Source organism: Convolutriloba macropyga, unplaced genomic scaffold, assembly GCF_964194025.1.
Source record: "Convolutriloba macropyga unplaced genomic scaffold, txConMacr16.3 SCAFFOLD_1912, whole genome shotgun sequence".
Taxonomy (NCBI): domain Eukaryota; kingdom Metazoa; phylum Xenacoelomorpha; order Acoela; family Convolutidae; genus Convolutriloba; species Convolutriloba macropyga.
The window spans coordinates 1-19,349 of record NW_027451923.1 but is presented as its reverse complement, the minus strand read 5'-3'; the positions used below and the strand labels follow the sequence as shown (position 1 = coordinate 19,349).

Genomic DNA, 19,349 nt, shown 5'->3' with positions numbered 1-19,349 from the left:
AAAAATCAATTGAAACTTGGCAGAAAACGTTTTTGAAACCGTAAAGCCATACTATGGCCATGAAAATATGTTTGATTGCAATTTTTGCAAGCATCGATTATGTTTTATGTAACCTCTCATTAACGGAGCTAGGTAACAAGTAGATAAAAAAATGCAAAATATGTAACACTTAATTTTTTTTGAAAAAAATATTTCCAAAGAGATGAACGCCATTAATTACAGATAGAAATAATTAAAAAAAGGTTTAGTTTTTCTTCTAGAGAAAACCCATGAGAATTGAAATTATCCAGAAAATGTCTTACGTCCACAAAAAGAACGTCAAACATGACAAAAATCAAAAATTAATTTACATTTTTTCCGTGTCGAAGCCAGTAAGATCAACGAATTCTTTAAAAACTTTAAACTGTGTGACACCAAACCCTCTTATACCTTCCTTTGACAACAATAATGTCATACTTGGCTTGTAGTCAACGAGACTAGATAGCAAACAGACAATAAAAGCAGCAAAATTGCAAAGTTACAAAGTGTTTTTTTTTAAATTTATAAAACAATTGTTTTCAGAGTCATGAAAGCCATCAGCTATCTACTAATATCAGAATATCAGATCATCTATTTTTCCATGAAAATCCAATGAAATTGGGTCACTGTTCCGGAAATTTCATACGACTAATAAAACATAAAAAGGACAGTTAAAGACAAAATTTAAAGAATTCAAATAAAATCTGCGAGAAAGTAGCTCCGAAGCCGTTAAAAGCGTAATCTATATATTCAAGGATTCAAATATTATCAATTCTGCCTTATTTTGAAAGCCAATAATGTGATATACGACCTGTCAGTAACGTGATAATGTGACAAAACTAGAAAACGTGAAAAATGTGTAAATACCTACAAAATTTTTTTTAAAAAAATGTGAAATCTAGTAATATCAAAGCCAGAAAACCATAACTTAAGGCGTAAAACGCAATATAGAATTTGATTTTAAAGAATAGCGTTCTTTCATTGCTGACAATAAGCTACAGGTTGACCGCATTAAGAGAAAAATAGAGGCAAAGTTCAATAAGTCATTATTTATTTGAAAATCAAATACTTTTAAAAGACAAAACGACCATAAGCTTTCAAGTAGCCGCTTGATACAACAATGTGGAACTATGTAGGTATCAACTTGGACTTTTCATTAGTGAGTTTTGGTTTGAAATAATCTGTTATTTGATAATGTAGAAACCATCGATTTTTTTAAAAAAGACCGACTGAATATAATGCGAATTATTTTTGGATTTTACCAGTCCAAGATTGGTACAAAACTAGCCATGCTAATGTTGTTTGTCCATTAGGAACATTTAATCATTTGAATAGTCTAGATATTGATATTTTGTTAGTTAAAAACTTTAAAATAGGTGCTGCGTTTTTGATAATCAACGAAAAAATTTTACAAAAATTTGTAAAATTTTTTCTAAAAATTTTACAAAATTTTAGAAAAAATGTTACAAAAAAGTTTTAATTACAGAGCACTCTCAACAGAAATTGAAGTAGATAAAAGCCCCCATTTTGAGTCCAAAAAGATGTTGTTATTGGTTTTTGGGTCTGTGCTTCCTGTAATTCTAATCAACCTGGACTAAAGAAACCTATTTTGTGCTGTTTTTAATGAAAAAGTCTTAATTTTGAAAACTTTAGCCAAAATTTTTGACAAAAAATTAATAAAAATAGCCTCCAAAAATTTTTTGTCTTTACGAAAAAAAATATACATCACCTGAAAAAATTAACAACTTTCAGCAAAATTGGCAAAGTTTTAGTCAGGAATTCGGGAAAATTTGAAGAAAATCTCACCAGAATTCACTCTATTTTCTCAAAATTTAAACCCCGATAACTCCTTGAAAAAAATGAAACTTAAAAAGTCTTTTTAATTCCATATTCTACGCTTGACACTCTTTCGAATGATACCAGTCTCAACTCTCTACGATGAATATATCGATCGGCCAAAACTGACTGAACAAAAAAAAACCCATTTGAGTATATAGTTCCTTCCCCCTCAAGAGGAATCGGAACAATGAGCAGAGATACGAAAAATGATGTTAAAGCCCTCGAGAAACCAATTTAATGGTTGAAATTTTTTATATTTTACATTTTTTAGTTTTTTATATTTTTAATTCTTGTAATTTTTTGCAGTTATTTATTTGAAAATTGATAATCAAGATAGCAAACTCAATTTTCAATTCCTGTTCCTTATTTTAATATTTACTTTTGGTATGATGCCAGAAAATTGTGAGTTTTGAAAGTAATTCTTTATAATTTTTTTTTCATATTATATTGATTATGCCGTTTGGAACAAAATGGTTACTTGATAGTTTTAATATACATGTATTTTTATGACACTCAATGCGGACAAACAAAATTAAACAATAGTCTGTCTTATATGTTGTTACTGCGTTTCGATATATTTGTCAAAAAATGTGCATTTTATGTTTTTCAAGCTTAACACTATCAAAAACCAAACATGCACTGCTTTTTATATGTCGATTGTTTTTGCTCGTGCCTTGCAAGAATTGTGAGACGAACTGTTATCTTGTAAGAATCTTAGAAGACAAATGCCTATCTTTTAAGAATCTTGTAAGACGAATGCTTATCTTGTAATATTCTGTCAGAAAATCTTGTAAGACGATGCATTCTCTTGTAAGAATCTGACAGAATCTTACAAGATCTTACAAGATAAGCATCCGCAGTTTACTCGGGTGGCAAAATGAGGTGGCACAAAAATTGAGAAATGTTAAAAATACATTTACTCTTTAAGTATTCCTTCATTTGCTATATCCGTATGTACATTTAACGCGTGTTTTGTTGAAATTTAGCAGGTTCAGGAAAAAAATCTTAAATTGAAAAACTAACAATTTGTGTTGAAAAAGTGTACGCAATTTTTGTTCATATCGTGTTGGCTGCTCATAGTACAAACAGAATTTTTAACTGGTACTCGTGTCATCTATCATTAAAAAAGATGATTTTTTGTTATTTTTTGGAAGTATTTTCTATAAAAATTAACAACAACTGCTACTTTGAGTTGATGTGTTAGGGTATCTTGAAGAGCGTGATGTAGGAGAAAGTGATAAACACTTGTACATTGCCACAGGGACTGTGACAATGAGACTTTATGAGACTTTTTTTAATTTTTCCAACGTTCATTTTCCTATTACTATCTTATGTTTCGCAAATTGTTGTTGTTTTTATACCAGTTGTTTTTAAATTTGTTCCTAGAGATAATCCATTTTTGTTGATTTAAACACAAGCGGTTTTAATGTTGTTGTTTTACTATAAAAAGATCCCACAAAATACTTGCTGACTAATTTGGACTTTTTTGTCTTCTTGTCAGATATTGAGATTCAAACAGATCAGTTCGGATAAACATCCCGAACAATGAGAGACAATGTGATCCAGTTTTTCGATCTCACATAACAAACTTGCTATTGTTCTTAGCATAAATTTCTTAGCATTTTTACTCGGATTCCTTTGAACTTCCCCAAACTTAGTGAGTTCAAACTAAAATATTCTTGTGCTCGTCCTTATCAAAGTGAGGTTTTTAAAGAAAGGTTAAGGTATTTCCAGATTAATTTTTGAATAAACTGTGAACAAACTGAAGATAATAAAGATAATTATATCACTTGTTTTTGAGAGCGATAGTGAGATAAAAAATCGTTTGTCACCTCCACTCAGTGAAATAGTTTGCAGCAATCTGATATGGCACCCAATTTGAGCATTTCATACAAAATTAAAAATGAAATGCTGTGAACTGCCAAAAAGTTAAACGTCTGCCACAAAAACTTAACAATTCTAGTAGAACTGGTACGGTGATTTTGAAGTTGACAATTTTCACAACGTTCAACATTATTTTGAACGAGACGACTCATTCATTCAAACATCTTCGAACGCTTGAGCACAACGTCATCTGTTTCCTACAATTCTTCACCTGTCAATTAACATGCACGCAAATAAATTAATGCTAAAAGTTGAAGATCAAATTCTTGTAGATCATAGTAGCAAAGATTGCAAAGATTGTTGTGCATTAAATGGTAAAGTGTTCTAAGAACGGCAGGAAAATAATGAGAACAAATATTAGCAATGATATTCACAATATCATTTCTTTTTAAAAAATTTAGATTAAGGCACAAGAAACTTTAGAGCAGTTTTTATAAGATTAGCGTAAACCACGGAGTTGTATTATGTTCATCTCTTTGGTCACGTTACCCGGATCGCGTTCCAAGAACTTGTAAGTTTTTTGTAGGTTCTTACACGATGATGCGTCGTCTTGCAAATATTTCTTCCAAAAATTTGCAAGTGCTTCGAAGTTAATCATTCCATTTACATGACCTTACAAGTTAAACATTCGATTTACAAATTCTTAAAGTTAAGCACTCAACTTAAAAGGCGTTTACAAGATACCCTCTTGTCTTGTGGATGTTCGTCTTGCAAGAACTTGCAAATTCATAGGCAATGATCACCATTCTGCCTATAATGTAGGAAAAAAAAAGAAAAAAACCATTGAAACATCAGGAAAGATTTGAATATTCATATGTTGTGGGCATCATCAGAATAAAAAAAGCATCAGGAAATTGATCTGGTATAATCAACTGTTTCTTGCAAATGTGTATTTTATAGCTCTATTTTTAGAAAATTTGCAAATGATCATCATATGATACGTGTAATGCACTCTGTTGTCTTTTTGAATAAAACAGATGTTTAAGTAAAAAAATACACTCTGTTTGAAGTGTGAAGTGAAACCATAAAGTCTACAAAGGTGATGTAAAATGAACGGAGTTTAATTTATTTACTTTGAGGACAATGACTATTTATGAAGACGAGACATTAATCAGTCAGAATGGAATATGTTTACAGAACATTCAATAAAATGCAATCTGTCACCAATGGTTTTCATTGTGGCCGAATTTTTAGCCATTAATTGTAAATAACGAAAAGCAATCAGATCACGTATCAACATTGTATCAACTGAGCAATTATTTGCCACTCGCATTCTACTGTAAATGCTAGAATTTTAATTTGTGATAACCAATTAGAGTTGAGCTCAACCCGAACGAACTCAAAAGAAACCTAAAAGTTAGCCACCAGACCTGCAATTTCTTAGAAGTTAACCTTTCGACTTGCAAGTTCTCACAGGTTAGCCATTACGTTTGCAAAATCTTGCAAGTTAAATATCTGGTCTCGACCACTGTAACCAACAAGATTACAAAATTTTAATTGATAAGCAGTAACTTTATATGAGTTGCGTTGGGACGTTTTATGAATTTTAACGAATTGCGAGAAAATAAATTGTCGCACTCACCTCATTGACGGGAAATCTGACAAGTATTCATTACTTAGGAACTTACTGGTTTTCTGAAAACCAAGTCCTTTTGTTTTTCTTGTACCAAGTTTCTAATATTTATATTGGAACAAATGTTTTCTGTTAATGTATGGTTTATGGTTTTCTCCCAATCAAAAGAGAAAGAGATTAATTTTATTTATGTCAAAGTTTCAATATTATGATGTTGATGTGGACGATGATGTGTTTCCTTTGCAAATTTTATTATTAAAATATTTTTTTCTTCGAATCGCATTTAGAAGAAAACGATCGATTAAATTGACGTAATGGCTTTTCTGATAAAAACGTCAAAAGTTTTAATGGGCTATTATTTCAGCTGGGATAAAAGAGCGTACATTGGTTCAATTTTCCAGCAACTGCAATAGTTTAACAAACGAACCCTGGTGTGAGTCTCAAAAAAGTTGGGTCTGGGACTATGGTAATCCGATTCGGCCCATTGAAATCGCTATTGTACATTCCAAACAGTGCGTACAGCAACAGACTTGTGTCTCCATCTTTCATAAGAGACAAAATTTTTTCAGGTACAAAATATGCTTGAACCAATCCAGGTACTGCACTGGTCTAGAAGTCAGCGCCGTTTCAGCGCATTATTTTGAAAGGAGTGCGCTGAATATGCTTAAATTATGTAGGAAATGAGTTGAATGCGCTAAAATGCGCTGAAACGGGCTGAAACGCGCTCACTTTTCAAATTTCCAGCACAAAAATCTTACATGATATTACCCTGAAATGCGCTGAAACTTAAAAAAGTGTTTTCAAGTTTCAGCTCATTTCTTAAATTCATTCAGGGGATTTAAAAGCTTTTTGACGCTGATTCCTCATTTTCAAACCGTTTAAATTGCTCTTATGTTGAAGATTAACTTTTTCTTAAAAATTGCGCTGAAAAGAGCTAAAATGCAACAAAAATATGTATGCAATGCGCTGAACTTTCAGCGCATTTCTTACATAATTTAAGCACATTTCTTCCTAAACTGTCTATTATTATAATATCATATTGAATGGTAGGAATTTCAAAAATCAATGACGCAGTGTAATGAATGAAGGCAAAGACACCGGAAGTCAGGGTTCGATTCTCAGTGAGAGCTATTATTTTGAACATTCAGAGGTTTTCAGCACGTTTTTTGCAAAGTTTCGGCGCATTTGAGCACATTTCAGTGTATTTTTAGGTAAGGTTTTTGGGCTGGAATTTTGAAAAGTCAGCGCATTTCAGCACATTTCAGTGTATTTTTATGTAAGGTTTTTTGGCTGGAACTTTGAAAACTCAGCGCATTTCAGCACATTTCAATGTATTTTTATGAAAGATTTTTGGGCTGGAATTTAGAAAAGTCAGCGCATTTCAGCCGATTTTAAGAAATGTGCAGTGCAATTAAGCGCATTTCCTAAATAATTTTTCTCGACTCTGGTGATAGAGGTTCCAAATATGTGTGTTCTATTTTAAATAGCCCTTAGCTGATAAAAAATCATGTTGTTTCTATAGAACTAGGAAAAGATCTGTTTATCCATTTTTAAATGGTGAGGCTGCTTGGGTATTAATGATAGAAATATAAGATTAGATTTATTTTTATTTCAGTCTTATAAATTGTTTTCAATGTAATTCATCATTTTCAATGATTCAAGCGAAGCAATTCATCGATCCCCCGACCATCACAATGTCCAACATGTTACTTTCATTTTTTGCATTACCCATTACGTCAACTGCTACAACAATTTAACGCTTCACTTTAATGGTAATTCTTTAAGAGTGTAATTTTTATCAGTCCACTCTAAATTACACTCTTTGCAAAGAGTGTAAAAAAAGTGGAGAAAAGAGTGTAAATACAGTGTAATTTTTAAAGTTACACTCTTACACTCTTTTCCCCGATAAATAGGAGATGAATTTGCAGTACAATCTAATCCCAGCTAATTAGGGGTGGATTAAGGGTGAAACCTCGTCCCGGGTCATTCAGCAAACGTGAAGAAAGAATGCTTAAAATTAATTGAATATCTGGTAACAAATTGGTAAGTGCACGATAGTGTGTATACAGTCAGTAAACTAAACTCAAAAACGTACCATCCGGTAACTATCCAAGTTAGAGGAGCAGAAAAGATGGGAGATACCCATTGCAGCCGTCACGCGAACTCGTGGCCAAATAACCAGAGCAACTGATCCTAGTCTTCGCATGTCAATTAGAAAACGGCACTCCTCAGTCTTCATAGCACATGCTAAAACAAACGATGTTGCTCAACAGGGCCATCAAAAGTTTAAACATTTTAGCAGAAAACTCCTCAGTTTAAAATTTTGAATTTCTCAAAGTTTTAATTCAGATTTCATAAGCAGTGTTAGCGACCATTTGATCCCATTCAAATTAAGTGCAACTAGGTGCATGGTTAGTTGCAAAACCAAAACAAAAAATATAGTAACCCATTATGTGTATTTTAATTTTGTGCGAGATTGCGAGATTGCAGAATTGAGCAATTGAATATAGTTACCAAAACAGCTTTTGGACGCAACGCAACTCCGCAAAAAATGAATATTTTTTGCGAATTTTTTTTTGCCGTTTTTGTCAAATTCAGAGTACTAAAGATGTAGCCTGAGTTCTGAAATTTAACGGAAGCGAATTCCACGAGGGCAAAGGCAGTCAAATAAAATACAAGTCTGCCCTTGCTGTGTAATGTATGGTTAGCAACACAGTTGAGTTGCATGTGGAAGTAAATTACAGAAGTTGTGGTACTCAGTGAACTACATATTCTGTTATGAAGTTATGGAACGCAAAAAAGTGGAGAAAGCGTGAGAACGGAAAGAGTAGAAATAATTAAGTCAACTGTGTTTATACTTGTAATAATTTCGGAAAAGACATCACTTGATATACAGCCTGTTTAATACTTAGAAACCAGCATTTATTTATTTCTGAATTAACTTGTACGCTGAAAAAACAAGTTGGCTTAAAATACTTTGGCTATAAAGTGATTTGCTTTCATTGGGTAACCAAGAATACTCAAAAGACAGTTATTTTGTTCTCTCATTAAGACCACTGTCCATATCGGGATATTTTTCGCCGAAATTGCGAAGCATTGAAAACGTGGAGTATTCTTGGTTACCCAATGAAAGCAAATCATTTAACACCCAAAGTATTTTGATAACGGATCAGTCCATTAGCTTTGGATACACTGGATACAACTATTCAACGAGGCTATGCTTTGATTTTTTGGGATTTGAAATTAAGCAAACAGACGATTTGCCATATATAAAAATTGAGTATATCGGTTCTTTACTGCGTTGAATAACCAAATATACCAACGATACATACCAATATGCCGAATATACAAATAATAAGAGGAAAAGCGCAGGGCCTTTTCGCTGTCATTTTATTCGAATTATAATGAATGTACCGAATGTTGCTACATTCAAGAATAGTTTTCCTTTTAGAGTCTCCAATAGACTGAGTGCAAAATCATGCTAGCATGTTTTGAGCTTTTGTTTTTGCTTCGCTGCAGTTATTTGTTTGGTTGCAAACATTTGTCTTGTTTTCCATTAAAATCTTGCTGTGAATTGCAGGTAGTCGCGTTTATGTGTCAATTTAATTAGTGTAAGAAAAAGTCAAACTCTGTTAAATTGCATTTATGAAAAATTAGGTACCTCCGTAGTGATCTGTAATTAGTAATTAGTAAGTACAGTATCTCATGAGAGATATAAAACAAGAAGGAAACACAACTACAAAACTCAGAATCCAAGACATCGAAGATGTGATGCCGATCTGTTCAAATAACGATAAAGGCCAGCTTGTCAGCTACGAGTACCCCGGAGACAAGGAAATCTACCACATCAAACATTCTGTAACAGTAGATTCAAAATGCAGTTCAGCTGTTTTCAATGAAATTTTCTGTCTCCATGATGTTCCGTCTGTTACTGATCAACCTAATCTAATCGGAGGACCTGTGGTTCGGGAAAATTGCGACCAGTCTGGAGGTCACGATGGTCGCTGTTTACAAGGAAGTGTTTAATTTAACATTAATTACCTATATTTATTATCTCCGCAAAGCTCTTTTCTAACCAGCATTTGAAACATGCATTCTATATTCAAACATCAGTTTTAGTAACATAAAAACTGTAGAAAAATTTTGTGCGAAACGTTAATCTGAAGCGTTCTTTGCATGGCTGTCAAGAAACAAGATCTTTGCAAGTATTTCAAGAAAGATTAACCATGACTTGGCAAGATAAATCAAGTATTGAAAATTCGATAGCACCCAAGTTATAGCAAGAAATTATAAGATTAAGTAAAAATTATCAAGAATTAGCAAGAAAATCAGGAATTCTCAAGAATTATTAAGAATGCTGGAAAATTCTGCTATCGTTACTTTATTAACCGACATATGAGCTGCTTTTTTCCAGTTTAAAAAAAAATTAAGGTGTTATTTATAAAATTGAAATGAATCAAATTACCCCAAAAAACAAACTTCTGCTTCGAAAAAGTTTTGCTAAGCAGAATTCATTCTTTTGCTCTGCTACGTCGTTTAATGATCCAAAAATTTCAACTCAATCATTTGAGTGGTTATTATTTTGTACTTCTGCTTATGGTTTGTGTTGCGGCTCTGTAATCTAGATTGTTTTGATTCAAAGCTCCCTACATAGAACTTCTAGAGTTTTGTTGTGGACTTATTGGACAAAGTCTGATGGTTTTTCATTTAATACAACGGATTTCCTCTGACTACTAGAAGTCATTATTGAGTCATGACTATGTTTTTTGTCTGATCCTAATCGCGTTATTTTGCGTCAATTTTGCGTTACATCGAATCGTCGCATTGTTGAGTCATGATTGCATATCGTTACCAAGTCGAGCCATAAACGTGTTGCGTCGCGCTAATTCCCGCTACTACAATTCATCAGTAACGTTTTGTGTGGATTTTGTGGTCTTGGCTAATTTTTGTCTGGATTCCCGGTTCCACCACTTCACTACAGGTTGCGTACAAAAAAGTGTCAAAAATTATCAAAATCTTATCACGTTACGTTGAGAAAATTTCCTGACATTTCTTGATAAGATATTTATAAGATAAGATAATATTTTATCTTGATAAGATAATTCAAATTTTGCGAGAGTTATTATCAAGATCTTGAATGACATGGCAAGGAGTATCGTGTTAACACTGAGAGCTGATGTAAATGCACCGAGTTCCTTCCTTCCTATATATATTAACCTTACCTTTATTAAAAATTGCCTGACTCACGGATTTTGTTATAAAAAAGCCATCGTATAGTTACCAATTAGTACAAGTGTTCCTTTGTCGTCATATCCAACACTTTAACGCCCATTTTACATGTATAAGATTTTTTGAAATTAAAGATGTAAAATCAGCCAAATTGTCCATTCTATTTGTGTAGTGACGCTAGCTCGAAATGATTATTTTCTCGCCACCCAACTTACGTCATTTTGCATAATTTGATTTATAAGTCAGTAAATTCTTTTGTTACGCAGGACCTGAGCCGAAGAGAAAAAGCAGCTGATTCAGCTGATGTTTGTGCAAGTCTTCGATAATAATTCGTATGTGGCACAGAGGGTGAAGACTTAAGAGATCTAAGTAAAAATTGTCTTTTCTTTTAAAAATCAAAATGTTAAGATTTTTATACAAATCTCTTAAGTCCTCATCATCGTTTCCTGGAGGTACCATTTACACATTACTCTAGATTAATAATGCGCCAGAGCTAGTTTTCGAATAACGTCAATGCTGTCGGCAAAATGAAAACGACACAAAACTAAACAATTCTAACTGGAGGCGAACGAAATTGAAATTAACTGAATTTTCATTAAACATTTCCATTTGGAACTGAAGGCGTGATAACACACAGAGATGGGAGTGGGAAGTTAGTGGTTGCGAGCCTGAATGCAGAGAAATATCGGGATTACCTCAAAATGAGAACAAAAGATTCGGACAAATCAGTGTATGATGTGATGGTTCACGACAGCTCCACCCACTACAGAACAATGCTCCCTTGTAGGGGAGAGGCAAGCAATTTTTAATAAGTATTACCGCACGGTTATTGCGCAAAAAAGTTAGACAAAACAAGTTATTGAATAACTTCGAAAGATCGATAAACACCATGTGATAATGTTTTAAACAACTTTTTGTTGCGCTTACAATAGTTGCATATAACATATAGATGAAATAACTTGTTAGCGCCCTCTCATTACTGCAAAAAAACTTTAAATGGTGGCGAAACTCTGTTTTGAGAATAGAAAATCTTTTCCAGGACTGTTTTCTCGCCACTCTTGAGAGAGCAACAGTGGCTAGAACAGAACGACGGGAAAGGGTAGTCTAATCCCAAAGAAGAGTTAATTAAGTTCCTTATTTAGGTCTTGGTGAGATCATTGGTAAGGAAACGCTTTGATGTGTTAAAACTTATAAGATTGATCTTAAGAGTCATCCCGGTGTTTAAACAATCCTAGAAAGAGAATTATTCATATCTTACAAGATTCCTGCAAGCAAAATTTTGAATAATTATTCCAATGCTGCAAAAAGAACGTATAGAACAAGATAAGTCTCTTGAAGCAATTGATTACTTCAGCAAGATCTTAGTTTCATAGTTTACAATTATGGGTATAAGTTTATTGATTCAAACTAATTTGAGCATATAAAAAATAGAACAAAGTATCAAATGTGATAAAAAGTTGATATGCAAAAAAGTTTTTTTGGACCGATGTAAACCGATTTAAAGCAATTCAAACTGGTTTATTGTTTTTTAGCCTGCCGAAATTACAGCAAAGCTGACAACGCAAAATCGAGCTCCAGTGCTGATTCCAACAACGATTTCTGTAAGTTTTCTTAGTTTAATCTATTAATCTTCTCAAATACGCCAAGCCAAGGCTCACATATTGTCGAACAGTGTGAGCAAAAAAGTATTAGAAACGCCAGCTATTTTAATAAAGACTAACCTGGATTTTTCTTCTGGTAACCATCAGCCTGTTGGTAATTCTGGTAATTCTATTTTTCTTGCAAGTTACATTGTATCATTACCAGTAAGTGTGATCGTTCCTTAGTCGCCATATCCTACAAAGTAACGCCCTCTTTACATGTATTGAGATACCTTTATAAGGAATTGATGAAGTAAACTGGACCAACTGGCCTACTTTGCCTGCGTACCCCAGTCGATTTCGAATGGTTATCTTGCAAGATTCTGGCAGATTCTGGCAGATTCTGCCAGAATCTTGCAAGATAACCATTCATTCTGCCAGAAACTTGCAAGATAACCATTTTTCTACCAGAATCTTCTAATATATTCACTTTTGCACAAGATTCTACAAGATGAATTGATTAATGCGAGTAATTCTGACAGCAAGAGATTTGCGCGAAAGCTCCTCTAAAATCCTTCGAAGCTCAAAAAAGGCAAGCCGTAAATAATCACATTTTTTAGGCATTCGAAAGAAAATTTAAGCGTAAGGGGCTGAATTAAATGAAGGGAAGCTGTTTAAGATGCAAAAAAATAGCACATATTTTTTTCATCAGAAAAGGTAATCTAGATGTGTAGTTTTGTAAATCTTGATAAAGTTGTAGGAAAATAGTTTCTAAAAGTAATTTATTTTGTGTTAACAGTTCTCAAAGGCAGATTTTAATTTGTTTTCTCCAGATAAGTCATATTTCCATATTTAAAATCTATTTAAAGTAATTGTTTTTCTTGGAAAACACGCAACTGATTCTTAAGTAAATTTCTGGTCAAAATGAAATGTGTTGCATGAATGAGAGCCAATAAGAGGACAGCTCGACCGGAACGAACTTGCAAGAATCTTGCAAGATAACATTTTTCTGGCAGATCTTGCAAGATAACCATTTTCTAACAGGTCTTGCAAGATAACCATTTTTCTGCCAGATCTTGCAAGATAGGCGGTTTTTGAAAGATTCTGGCAGGATCTTGCAAGATAACTATCTGGTCTAGACTGCGGTATAGTGGCGCTAGTTTGAAATGTTTACTTTTCCCCATCCCCTCCCCAGCTTCAATTGGTTCTCAAGACCTCAGCAGAATAACCTCAAAACGAGAACAAAAGATTCTGACAAATCAGTGTACGATTTGATGGTCCACGAAAAATCTATCGACTACAGAACAACACTCTCTTGTAGGGGAAGGAAAACTGACTTGAATAACTGTTACTGCACGGTTATTGCGTAAAACAACCAGCAAAAACGAGTGGCTACTTCAAAAAACCGATGAACACCTTGTAATGTCTTAATCAGCTCTTGTTGCGCTTACAACAGTTACCTAACATATTGTCGAAATAACTTGTAAGCGCCCGAAAAACAAGAAAATCCTGATTTTGAGATAAAAATGTCTTTTCCCGCTTTGTTTTCTCGACATTCTTTGTAGGGCAAGAGTGGCAAGAATAGAAAAGTGGGAACAGTTAGTCCAATCCCTAAGCCGAGTACTTTGTTAGAGATATTGTTGAACACATTGTTAAGGTCTTGATGAGATTATTAGCAAGGAAACGGTCAAAGTTATAAGATTTTTTCTAAGATTTGTCCTTGTGCTTAAAGAACTGTAGTAAGGTGCTGATTTAGATCATACAAGATGTTTCAAGCAAAACCATAAAGCAATAATATATTGCTGTTTGAAGAATGTATTCCTAATCGAAAAAAACGAGCGGAAAAATGCAAGAAAAGAGTGGAACAGATAATCCGGAAATGAGCGAAATTCGACCAAAAAGTGCTAATTATTAGCCGCCGAGGCTTCAAAAATGCAATAGAGCCTAAACACCTATCTTATAAAGCCTAGAAGCTTATATTGTAATACCTAGAAGCCTATCTTAAAGAGCCTAGAAACCCTATCCTATGCAAAATCGGTCACTCCTACATTTTGAATATAATAAATTATATAATCATTTCTTTCTGTGAAAATCTGTACAATAATGTCATCTTTTGCACTTTTATGAACGGAATTTGAGCGAACACCTCGAATAGGGATAGAACAAAAAAAGACTTATAAATAGGTTTAGCAATGAATTACTTCGCCAAGATCTTGGTTGCTTGGTTTACATTTGTGTGTATACGGTTTTTGCTTCAAAACCAAATGAGCATTTTTCATTACGAAAAGCAGAAAAAATCAACAAATGTGACAGAAAATTGATTAGAAAATTTAATCGATATATTGTTTTTTTAGACTGAGAGAGTTACAGAAGAGCTGACTAGACAAGATCAAGCTTCAATCCTGATTCAAACAACAACATCCAAAAGTTCTTAACTTTCCTTAATTTGTAGAGTTTATTTGTAAACCTAAAATTGATCAATTTTTTCTAATTAAAACAAATGTCTTTTTGAAACGCCAGCTAAACTAAGAAATGTACTGCAATTTTTTCATCAATTTTCTGCGGGAGAAAAATATTTCGCGAAAAATTTTTAGCAGGAAATTATTGAAATTTTAAGGATAATGCGACTGGAATTTCCACTGAACATCAACTTCAATAATTCATTGATATCTCTTTTTTCTCAAAGAATTGTTCCAAAGATCCTGCAAAGAATTAGTTGCCTAAGATTAAGTTTCTAATTTCACATATTGACCGAAGCGACCAAAACCACAATTCTTGCTTTTTTGCATAATTATCCATTGTTGTAATAATTGCGGATTAAGAAGACAATTAGGAGTTTTGCCACGCCACTAAATTTTGGGGTCAGAAGAAATTGCCCAACTCCTCCAAAGGCTCTCAAACTTAATGTCATTATACCTAACCTGCCATTTTACCTAATGCCAACTTTCATTTACCCTGTTGTTCAAATTAACTGAACAACTACTTTGTCATCAATTTAAGTAAATAGCCCGTAAAATTTGAAACTATCACAATCGAACATGAGTGTATAAATGGTTATATAGTTAAACGGTCCGTGGGAGTTGTAATGAAACTATCACAAAAGAGCATTGGATAAGTGACCAAAAACACAAAGAGCTTTGAGTAACTTAGTTTGTAGAGTATTTTTATACAACTAAATTAGCTTTCAATGCTCCGACTAACAAAAATATAATATTGAGACGACAGCTATACTAATAATTGTACTACACTTTGTCCACCATTTGTATACGGGAGAGAAAAATTCCGCGACAAACATTTAGCAGCAAATTATGGCACTTTCGCAATATTGCTACTGAGATTTCCACTAAACATCAAATTCAACAACCTACTGACAATTTTTTCTCAATGGAACTTTCCAGTTCATAAGGCTGCACAGATCTAGTTGCCTACTGCTAAATTTCTAATTTGCATATCTTGACAACAAGACCGAAGCACGAGAAAGCACAATTCGTGGCAAGTTGCATAAAAGTCCATTGTTGAACTAATTGGGGTTTAATAAGACATTTAGCAAGTATGCCACCTTCATTAAGTTCTGGTGTCTGGATAATTACCCGATTCAATTTTGCCTTATGCCTTTTAACTGATGCTATTACCATAACCTGCCATTTTACCCATTAGAAACTTTATTTACCCTATTGCTTAAATTACCTGAACAACTGTTTAGTCGATTATTTAAGTAATTTGCCCGTGAGGTTTGATATGAAACTATTACAATCGAACATGGGTTTATAAATGGCTATAAAATTAAAAAGCCCGTGGGACTTGATATGAAACTATCACAAACGAACATTTGATAATTGGACGACAAAATCAAAAAGCTATGGGTAAGTTGGCATTAGTCAAAATGGCATCGGGTGAAACGGCAATTTGGTTAAAAAGGCGTTTGATAAAATGGAATCTTATTAATGTTAAGGTCGCCGCAAATTTTTTTAAATGAAAAATCAATTTCCTATCTTAAGCAATTATAAAATTGGTTCCCTAAATTCGTAATTGCTTAAAAAACTTGAGAAACAAATTCTAATACTAATCGAAGAAAGTTGTGTAGAACTAAGTGCTCAATATTGGTTACAAATATCCACGAAAATAGGTGAAAAAGTCAGCCTTACGTGAGTCTGGTTGGATTCGTTGAGCATAGAAGCGTAGAAGGCTCTCATAAAGCCTAGAGGCCTATGTTTTAGAGCCTAAAAACTATCTTTTGGAGTCTAGAAACCTACCCTATTGTATGCAAAATTGAAAACTCTTAAATTTTGAACAATGTTATATATTCTTCCTTTCATACATTCCTTGCTTACATTTTCTTTTCCAGCCACGTTCCAATTTTTACATGATTTTTTATTCCACTCAAGTTCGGCTCAATTCTTGCATTTTTGTCAACTCACCCACCTATTCGGATCAAACTCTTCTCCCTCAGATCAACTCTTGCCCCTTTTTGGAGCGGAGTTTGAGCGAACTCCTTGAATACGGATAGAACAAAATAAGTCACTTGAAGAGGTTTAGCAATTATTTATTTCATCGAGATCTTAGTTGCTTGGTTTCTCGTTTATGTGGTTATGAGCTTTTTTCTTTTACCAACAAAGAAACAAATCAACAAATTTGATAATAAATTGATGAGAAAAAATAAACAAAATGGTTAAGAAAATAAGCGAATTACGGTTTTTGCAGCCTGACGAATTTACCGAAAAGCTGACAACACAAAATCAAGCTGATTCCAACACTTCAATGCTGATTACAACAACAACATCCGTAAGTTTCCTAATGTATCATAGTTTTTAGAATCGATATATACACTTAAGTTTGATCGCATCTTTCCGACTAACAGAAATATACTTTCGAGACGCCAGCTATACTAACAGATACTACAATTTGTCCATCATTTGTTTGCGGGAGAAAAATAGTCCAAGAATAACATTTAGCAGCAAATTATGGCACTTTCACGATATTGCTACTGAGATTTCCAGTAGACATCAACTTCATTAATGTACTGACGATTTTACTTTTAATTTACGATTTTCTCAATGAAATTTATCCCTTCATAAAGCTGCAGAGAATTAGTTGACTGCAGCTAAGTTTATAGTTTGCAAATTTTGGCGTCGAGACCGAAGCGAGAAAAAACACAATTCATGGTTGGTTGCAAAAAAGTCATTGTAGAACTAACTGAGGATTAAAAAGAAATTTAGCAAGTTTGCCACCTTCACTAAATTTTGGTGTCCATTTTGCCCAACGCATTTTTGCCTAAGACTACCTGCCATTCTACCCAATGTCATTTTTCATTTTCCCCTATTGTTAAAATTACCTGAATGACTATTTAGTCGACCTTTTAAGTAAATGGATTGTGAGGTTTGATATGAAACTATTACAACTGGACAATGGAAAATTGTCAAAAAAATCAAAGAGCTTTGGTAAGTTGGCATCAGGTAAAAGGGCATTGGGTAAAACAACAGTTTGGGTAAAATGGCATTGGGTAAAATGGAATTGGATTAATTGTCATGTCGCCGCAAATTTGAAAAATCAATTTCCAATGTTGGGCAATTATAAAATTGGTTCCATAAATTGGTAATAGCTTAACAAACTCGAGAAAGAAAAATTTAATACTAATCGAAGAAAAATGCGTAGAACTAATTGCTCAATATTGGTTACATTAAACCATGAAAATGGGAGAAAAATCAGCCTAGGTTGCGTGACTCCACTTGAGAGCTTCTGGAGTTGTTCGAGAACAACGAACGCAGTTTTTCAAGACGTAGAGGCAGAATTGTGAAATGATTTACGCATAGAAATAAAACCTTGCCTAAAATTCGCCACTTGCAACCCGAGTTGAGAGGTCAGCAGCTGTAAGCGGATATTTTTGTAAGAAATCCTCTAAATGTGCTGAAATTATGTAAGGTTTGTGCTGATTGCGCTGAAAATCGATAAAAAGCTGCTGAATCCGCTGAAAAAAATGTTTAAGCACATTTCAGCGCGTCTCTTGCATCAAATCAGCTTTCGATTCAGCACTTTTCTTACATAATTTCAGAACTTATGGAAATTTTAAATTCAGCGGATTCAGCGCTTTTCTTGCATAATTTTACGTGAAACTTTTTTGCTCACTGTTGTTTATAACGTAGTCAGCATGTAGGCTTCTTCAACTTTTGCACTTATGAAGAGCCACTAATCAATCAAAATTTTTCGTGGTTTTTTAAAAATGAAAATTCTTTTTTTGAAAAACAGACCGAGTGAAAAGCGTCACACTTTCATCATATGTAACGGAAGGAAGATAATTGCACTTAAGCTACCTGGTTTCATTCAATCAAGTAATTTGTTGTTATACCTCAGCTGCAATAACTGCTTTATCTTAAAGTTTGACAAAAATCTTAAGTCTTTCGGCAGCTTTCCAACTGTTTTTAAGTTGAACTTCCCTAGTGCAATGCTTTTTAGTCTTGCGCACTTGCTCCTTCTGAATTTACAGTAGGAAGAACAACTCAAAAATTTCAACTTCTGCAAGGAAACCGTTGAAAATGCATAAGATAAGTGCTGATATTCTGTAACATAAGTCCTGAAAATTATGTAAGAAATGCACTGACAGCCGCTGAAAAAATATATTTTCAGCAGTTAGATCTTACATAATTATCCGCTTAATGTGCTGAAAAGTGCTGAAATAATGTAAGAAAGTGCTGAAAAATCAGCAGATTAAGCGGATTAATGTGTAAGATTTACCCACCGAAAATATTTTTTTCAGCGGTTGTCAGCGTATTTCTTACATAAATTTTGACAAATTCCTCGACCCGGGAAGTTTGAGAATGCCCAAAATTTATTGGAGTTAACTTCTGCCTCTTTATAAAGGCATTTTAAATTCCGTCACAGCCAGCAGACTTTTGGAATTTTAAAACCTACACGCTCGTACTTTCATATACTTTCGTTACTGTTGTCCACGATAAACGTACTGATCTTTAGCGGTTAGAAAAAACTGACGTTAAGTATGAAAAGGCGTCGAGAAGTGACCAATGTTACAAAAGTTAATGAGTTGCGTCGTATTGTTGCTTTTCTCAACAAAACCTTACAATTTATGTCTTTTTACTATATTGGAATTTTTGTTACTTTGAGAAATGGAAACGCAACAAATTATGTCCTCCCTCTTTCCAAGAACTTTAATCGTATCTTCTCGTCATCTAAGAAATAGTAATACAACTATTACTTACTATTGGACAATGATT

At 33.6% G+C, this 19,349-nt stretch overlaps 1 protein-coding gene across 1 annotated transcript in view; it reads left to right on the top strand.

Annotated features, from left to right (window-relative positions):
• Positions 1 to 16,905, top strand: part of LOC142357052 (uncharacterized) — a gene marked incomplete at both ends in the record, with an annotated part of 33,703 nt that extends 16,798 nt beyond the window's left edge. Inside the window, 5 exons of the mRNA XM_075408769.1 lie at positions 5,679 to 5,826; positions 9,064 to 9,330; positions 11,166 to 11,337; positions 12,076 to 12,144; positions 16,825 to 16,905. Coding sequence (XP_075264884.1) covers positions 5,679 to 5,826; positions 9,064 to 9,330; positions 11,166 to 11,337; positions 12,076 to 12,144; positions 16,825 to 16,905 — 737 coding nt within the window. The remainder of the gene's footprint in view (positions 1 to 5,678; positions 5,827 to 9,063; positions 9,331 to 11,165; positions 11,338 to 12,075; positions 12,145 to 16,824) is intronic.
• Between the last annotated feature and the right edge of the window lie 2,444 nt (positions 16,906 to 19,349).